Genomic DNA, 8,377 nt, shown 5'->3' with positions numbered 1-8,377 from the left:
CCTGGGTTCGATCCCAGGCGCCGGCGAGAAACAATGGGCAGAGTTTCTTTCACCCTATGTCCCTGTTACCTAGCAGTAAAATAAGTACCTGGGTGTTAGTCAGCTGTCACGGGCTGCTTCCTGGGGGTGGAGGCCTGGTCGAGGACCGGGCCGCGGGGACACTAAAAGCCCCGAAATCATCTCAAGATAACCTCAAGATAACCCCATGTGAAGTGCGTCACACCTTGCCTCACCCGTGTGAAGTGCGTCACACCTTGCCTCACCCCGTGTGAAGTGCGTCATACCTTGCCTCACCAGTGTGAAGTGCGTCACATCTTGCCTCACACACCTGTGGAGTACTTTACTGTTCAATACCTGACAGCGCGTGTACACACATGTACGCACAAAACTGCCCATGTACGTCTATGTGTATGCGCACACACACTGAAGAGTATGCCCGCAAGAGCATATGTACTACACACACACACACACACACACACACACACACACACACACACACACACACACACCAGAAATGTCTCATCTAAACGAATCAATAATTAATCAATGAAAAGCCTTAACTTAAACAGCAATTACATAGTTTTTCATAGCATAAAAACCTTCAACACAATATATTACTAAACAATATATATATAGCCCTGATATATTAATATATATAGCCCTGATATATTAATATATATAAGAGTTCTGATATATTAGGCTATCATGTGACAAATGTTTAGATTATTATTATATGCGTACACTGATTTTTCTCTATTTCATTTGGATATGATGCATAATTTGGTCATGTATAATATGGGAGAGTAGGGGATACATGGGGGTGTTGTAGTATACATAGGGGGGTATTGTATTATACATGAGGTGTTGTATATATGGGTGTATGAGCCGGGGTTGACCTGGCAACGGTGGTGTTGGACCGTCAGTGCTGGCGACGCGCTCCTCGGGGTAGGGTGTCCCGCGCTCTCCCTCCCTCCCTCTCCCACTCACTCACCCACTCACACACTCTCTCACTCACTCACTCACTCACACACTCACTCTCCCACACACTTACAGCCCTTACAATAGGCCTACCACCTCACATTCACACGAGACGGGAGATGTGATCTGCCCCATAGGCCTGGATGCTGAAAAAGCACACAGCATCCAGGGCTCCTAATACACACATATACATGTGTCTCCGATACACATATTTCCGATACACATGTGTCTCGGATACACATGTCTCGGATACACATATGTGTCTCCGATACACATGTGTATCTCCGATACACATATGTGTCTCTGGCGGCGGATCACAGTAGGGGATTATTTATCAAAGTCTTTCATTCCTTGACCGGTATCCCAGGAACCATCTACAGTGTACCGTGAACCGTCTACAGTGAACCATGGGCCGTCTACAGTGAAGCATGGACCGTCAACCGTGAACAGTATAAGAGAACCATACTTAACTCGTCTACAGTGAAACATGAACCGCCTACAGTGAACCGTGAAGTCTAAGAGAACCGTAAACCGTCTACAGTGAACCATGGACCGTCATCAGTGAACTATGAACAGTCTAAGAGAACCATAAACAGTCTACAGTGAACCATGAACAGTTTTAAGAGAACCATAAGCCGTCTACAGTGAACCATGAATCGTCTACAGTGAACCATGGACCGTCTACAGTGAACCATGGACGTCTACAGTGAACCATGGACCGTCTACAGTGAACCATGGACCGTCTAGAGTGAACTATGGACCGTCTACAGTGAACCATGGACCGTCTATAGTGAACCATGAAGTCTTAAGAGAACCATAAATCGTCTACATTGAACCATGGACCGTCTACAGTGAACCATGGACCGTCTATAGTGAACCATGAACCGTCTACAGTGAAACATGGAACATCTACAGTGAACCATGGACCGTCTATAGTGAACCATGAACCGTCTATAGTGAACCATGGACCGTCTATAGTGAACCATGGACCGTCTACAGTGAACCATGAACCGTCTACAGTGAACCATGGACCGTCTATAGTGAACCATGGACCGTCTATAGTGAACCATGGACCGTCTACAGTGAACCATGGACCGTCTACAGTGAACCATGGACCGTCTACAGTGAACCATGGACCGTCTATAGTGAACCATGGACCGTCTATAGTGAACCATGGACCGTCTACAGTGAACCAGGGACCGTTTATAGTGAACTAGGGACCGTCTACAGTGAACCATAAACCGTCCACAGTGAACCATGAACCGTCTACAGTGAACCACGAACCGTCTATAGTGAACCATGGACCGTCTACTGTGAACCATGGACCGTCTACAGTGAACCACGGACCGTCTATAGTGAACCATGGACCGTCTACAGTGAACCATGGACCGTCTATAGTGAACCATGGACCGTCTACAGTGAACCATGAACCGTCTACAGTGAACCATGGACCGTCTACAGTGAACCATGAACCGTCTACAGTGAACCATGAACCGTCTACAGTGAAAGGCCATATTTAATATCCAGGAACAATGAGGTAAGAAAAAATTTATTATAATATCTACTCAACATTTCCAAGGTGACAGAGATATTATTAATTGTTATTAATTAGGCCAAGTTAATAATGGATTAGATAAAGTTAGTAATGAATTAGGCCAAGTTAGTAATTAATTAGTCCAAATTAGTAATGAATTAGTCCAAATTAGGCCAAATTAGTATTGAATTAGGTGAAGTTAGTAACGAATGAGGCCAAATTAGTAACGAATTAGTAATGAATTAGGCCAAATTAGTATTGAATTAGGTGAAGTTAGTAACGAATGAGGCCAAATTAGTAATGAATTAGTCCAAATTAGTAATGAATTAGGCCAAATTAATAATGAATTAGATCAGATTAGTAATGAATTAGGTCAAATTAGTAATAAATTAGGCCAAATTAGTAATAAATTAGGCCAAATTAGTAATAAATTAGGCCAAATTCGTATTGAATTAGTCCAAATTAGTAATGAATTAGTTCAAATTAGTAATGAATTAGGTCAAATTCGTAATAAATTAGGTCAAATTCGTAATGAATTAGGTCAAATTCGTAATAAATTAAGTAAAGTTCGTAATAGATTAGACAAAGCTAGTAATAAATTAGGCCAATATGAGTAAATAATTAGGCAAAGTTAGTCAATAATAAGGCTAAGTTAGTAATGAATTAAGACTGCTAATTACCTTATATAGCAAGGGGTGAGAGGGGGAGGAGTACTTGTGAAGGTAATTACTTCGTAATCACCATCAATTATAACAGCTGGGAGAAGGTAAGGAACAGGTGTTATCTTGCCTGTTATTTTGTGACAACACTTGTGTTATCGCGTGTGTTATCATGTTATGTCCTGTTATCATGCCGTGTTGCCTGCGTACCGTGAATCGTTATCTTGCTGTGGGTTGTTACTATAATGTGACCTGTTATCATGCTGTGGGTTGTTACTATAATGTGACCTGTTATCATGTTGTGGGTTACCATACTGTGACCTGTTATCATGCTGTGGGTTGTTACTATAATGTGACCCGTTATCATGTTGTGGGTTACCATACTGTGACCTGTTATCATGCTGTGGGTTGTTATCATACTGCGACCCGTTATCATGCCCTGGGTTGTTATCATACTGCGACCCGTTATCATGCCCTGGGTTGTTATACTGTGACCCGTTATCATGCCCTGGGTTGTTACCATACTATGACCCGTTATCATGCCCTAGGTTGTTATCATATTGTGACCCGTTATTATGACCTGGGTTGTTATCATACTGTGACCCGTTATCATGTGGGTTGTTATCATTACTGCGACCCGTTATCATGCCCTGGGTTGTTATCATACTGCGACCAGTTATCATGCCCTGGGTTGTTATCACACTGCAACCCGTTATCATGCCCTGGGTTGTTATCATACTGCGACCCGTTATCATGCCCTGGGCTGTTATACTGTGACCCGTTATCATGCCCTGGGTTGTTACCATACTATGACCCGTTATCATGCCCTAGGTTGTTATCATATTGTGACCCGTTATTATGACCTGGGTTGTTATCATACTGTGACCCGTTATCATGTGGGTTGTTACCGTACTGTGACCCGTTATCATGTGGGTTGTTACCGTACTGTGACCCGTTATCATGCTGTGGGTTATTACCATACTGTGACCCGTTATCATACTGTGGGTTGTTACCATACTGTGACCCGTTATCATGCTGTGGGTTATTACCATACTGTGACCCGTTATCATGCTGTGGGTTATTACCATACTGTGACCCGTTATCATGCTGTGGGTTGTTACCATACTGTGACCCGTTATCATGCTGTGGGTTGTTACCATACTGTGACCCGTTATCATGCTGTGGGTTGTTACCGTACTGTGACCCGTTATCATGCTGTGTGTTATTACCATACTGTGACCCGTTATCATGCCCTGGGTTGTTACCATACTTTGACTCGTTATCATGCCCTGGGGTTGTTACCGTACTGGGACCCGCTATCATACCCTGGGTTGTTATCATACTGTGACCCGCTATCATACCCTGGGTTGTTATCATACTGTGACCCGCTATCATACCCTGGGTTGTACGAAAATGGACTGTTAGAGCCTAAACAGTTCACGCCTTGAATTACAGAATAAGCCCAAACGGCCTGTTTCAAACCACAGGAAATATAACTGAAAGACCCGCCCAAACCTGTCTACGCAATCCTAAGCCTAATATACGCTATCGCAGGCCTAATAGCGCATATATGTGCTATACTAGGCCTAGGAAATGTTTGATTTTGATTATTAGATTTTTTGGACAAAATTAATACCTCAAAATGTGAATTATTTTTTGGGTCCAAGTAGATAAGTTGGCTCGAGGATGGGTTGAATATTGGGCTCACTGTCAGTAGCCAATGGTAGGCCTTCCTGATGTCAACATTATTCCCAGCCAATCAGCGATCGTTCTGCATCGACGGATCTTCCAGCTACTCATAATCCGGATTTTTAGTTCCCCGCCTGCGGGCTCCTAAGGGAGGTGGGTGCTGTACCCTTCTTGAGTTAAACACCTGGCCTGAATATGCCAAGTAACACAGGTGTGTGTAATCGTTTGTATCTAAGTCAATCACCGGTCGGCCGGTGCGAGGGAGCCGGTCGGCCGAACGGACAGCACGCTGGACTCGTGATCCTGTGGTCCCGGGTTCGATCCCGGGCGCCGGCAAGAAACAATGGGCAGAGTTTCTTTCACCCTATCACCCAGGTACCTGTTACCTAGCAGTAAAATAGGTACCTGGGTGTTAGTCAGCTGTCACGGGCTGCTTCCTGGGGGTGGAGGCCTGGTCGAGGACCGGGCCGCGGGGACCCTAAAAAGCTCCGAAATCATTTCAAGATAACCTAAAGATAACCATCACGCAACGTAGCTACGCTATCAGTTTATCTGGCCTGCTTCCTGGTGCACAGTTGTATTTAGGTTATGTAATGGCCTGGTTGTACTGTGTGTGTGTGTACTCACCTAGTTGTGCTTGCGGGGGTTGAGCTCTGGCTCTTTGGTCCCGCCTCTCAACCGTCAATCAACTGGTGTACAGGTTCCTGAGCCTATTGGGCTCTATCATATCTACACTTGAAACTGTGTATGGAGTCAGCCTCCACCACATTACTGCCTAATGCATTCCATTTGTCAACCACTCTGACACAAAAAAAGTTCTTTCTTATATCTCTGTGGCTCATTTGGGCACTCAGTTTCCACCTGTGTCCCCTAGTGCGTGTGCCCTTTGTGTTAAATAGCCTGTCTTTATCAACCCTGTCGATTCCCTTGAGAATCTTGAATGTGGTGATCATGTCCCCCTTGAGGGGTGTCGACGAAATACATGCAGACTTTGTTATACAAGCCCCTTGGGAATCTCTGCCAGCAGACTTTCAGATTATGGCTCTTGAAGGAAAGAAGAACCAGACAAATCCTCATCTGCTACGTAACATTGCACAGATGCATATAGAAGCAAACATGGCATCCGACAGCTTCACTTACTTCACAGATGGATCAGTAGACCAGCAGGGACAAGAAACCGGAGCTGCAGTTAAAGCAGGAAACTCTGTGAATAGTTGGAGGCTCTCAAATGGGTGTTCGACTTTACAAACAGAGATGCTAGCCATTCAAAAGGCTTTGGAACATGCTCTTGCTGAACACCGACAACATGTTATCATACATACAGATTCGAGAACCGCCATTGAAACCTTGCAACAAGGACACATATGTGATAACATCCATCTGATCACAAATGTCTTATCATTCATGCACACACTCAAACGACAAGGCCGACGGGTACTTATCAACTGGGTGCCAAGTCATGTGGGAATAATAGGAAATGACATTGCAGACGAAGCTGCAAAACTTGCTACTAAGAGGAGAAATGTAGACATTTACATACCACAGAGTCTATCACGGATGAAGAAAGTAATTCGAAACAGAGCAATGCAAAAGATGTACAGTGAATACAACACAGCAGTTGCAACATCAGGATCTGCGGGTTGGTACAAGAATTCAACCAACTACGAACCACTTAGTTTGATGAAAGGGAGCAGTAGAACGACAGAAGTACACTTACATCGCATCAGGCTTGGATACCCATGTGCATGGGAAATAGGCTTACAGGTTCCGGAAGATGAGAGGAAATGTCAACACTGTGGAGAAATGCCCGGCAGACCACTGGAACATTATCTAACACAGTGCACAGTTACAAACCCATTAAGATTTCAACTTAGATTCAACAGAGCAGAAGAAGTTGTTAAACACATATGGCAAAATCTTACTGAAGCGACCATACGAGCCATAAATACTCATACTCCGCCCAAGTAAAACAGAAACAAGCAACACTTAGTGGGCCAGCCAGAGGCTTAGAGCCCGCCCAGTGGGCCAGCCAGAGGCTTAGGGCCCGCCCAGTGGGCCAGCCAGAGGCTTAGGGCCCGCCCAGTGGGCCAGCCAGAGGCTTAGGGCCCGCCCAGTGGGCCAGCCAGAGGCTTAGGGCCCGCCCAGTGGGCCAGCCAGAGGCTTAGGGCCCGCCCAGTGGGCCAGCCAGAGGGTTAGAGCCCGCCCAGTGGGCCAGCCAGAGGCTTAGGGCCCGCCCAGTGGGCCAGCCAGAGGCTTAGAGCCCGCCCAGTGGGCCAGCCAGAGGCTTAGGGCCCGCGCAGGATTATCCCTGCAAAAAAGAAAAAAAAAAAAATGTCCCCCTTAACTCTTCTGTCTTCCAGCGAAGTGAGGTTTAATTCCCGTAGTCTCTCCTCGTAGCTCATACCTCTCAGCTCGGGTACTAGTCTGGTGGCAAACCTTTGAACCTTTTCCAGTTTAGTCTTATCCTTGACTAGATATGGACTCCATGCTGGGGCTGCATACTCCAGGATTGGTCTGACATATGTGGTATACAAAGTTCTGAATGATTCCTTACACAAGTTTCTGAATGCCGTTCTTATGTTGGCCAGCCTGGCATATGCTGCTGATGTTAACCTCTTGATATGGGCTGCAGGAGACAGGTCTGGCGTGATGTCAACCCCCAAGTCTTTTTCTCTCTCTGATTCATGAAGAATTTCATCTCCCAAATGATACCTAGTATCTGGCCTCCTGCTCCCTACACCTATCTTCATTACATTACATTTGCTTGGGTTAAACTCTAACAATCATTTGTTCGACCATTCCTTCAGCTTGTCTAGGTCTTCTTGAAGCCTCAAGCTGTCGTCCTCTGTCTTAATCCTTCTCATAATTTTGGCATCGTCAGCAAACATTGAGAGAAATGAATCTGTACTCTCCAGGAGATCATTTACATATATCAGAAACAAGATAGGACCGAGTACAGAGCCCTGTGGGACTCCACTGGTGACTTCACGAAAATCTGAGGTCTCACTCCTCACCGTAACTCTCTGCTTCCTATTGCTTAGGTACTCCCTTATCCACTGGAGCACCTTACAGCTACACCTGCCTGTCTCTCCAGCTTATGTACCAGCCTCTTATGCGGTACTGTGTCAAAGGCTTTCCGACAATCCAAGAAAATGTGTGTGTGTGTGTGTGTGTGTGTGTGTGTGTGTGTGTGTGTGTGTGTGTGTGTGTGTGTGTGTGTGTGTGTGTGTGTGTGTGTGTGTGTGTGTGTGACGGGGGGTCGAGCTCAGCCTCCCACCACCATCACGGCGCTCCTCTAGTCAGTCATAAAACACACACACACACGTACACGCACTCACATGCATACATATAGATCCACATATGTGTGATCGAGCCTCCCACCACCATGTGGGAGGTGCCTCCCAAATCCCACTGTAAACCAGTGTCCCTAACCTGCATACCATGCAAGCTGATGGAGAAGATTGTGCGAAAAAAAGCTATTGGAACATCTGGAGCGAATGAACTTTGTAACACAGCA

The 8,377-nt window shown here is 45.5% G+C and overlaps 1 protein-coding gene across 1 annotated transcript in view; it reads left to right on the top strand.

Annotated features, from left to right (window-relative positions):
* Positions 1–1,197: 1,197 nt before the first annotated feature.
* Positions 1,198–8,377, top strand: part of LOC123750663 (serine/arginine repetitive matrix protein 2) — a 102,933-nt gene continuing 95,753 nt past the window's right edge. The window contains 1 exon segment of the mRNA XM_045732775.2: positions 1,198–2,515. Coding sequence (XP_045588731.2) covers positions 2,511–2,515 — 5 coding nt within the window. The 5' untranslated portion in view covers positions 1,198–2,510.

Source organism: Procambarus clarkii, chromosome 4 (genome assembly GCF_040958095.1).
Source record: "Procambarus clarkii isolate CNS0578487 chromosome 4, FALCON_Pclarkii_2.0, whole genome shotgun sequence".
Taxonomy (NCBI): domain Eukaryota; kingdom Metazoa; phylum Arthropoda; class Malacostraca; order Decapoda; family Cambaridae; genus Procambarus; species Procambarus clarkii.
The sequence above is the reverse complement of the archived record's forward strand: the minus strand, read 5'-3'. Positions and strand labels throughout refer to the sequence as shown.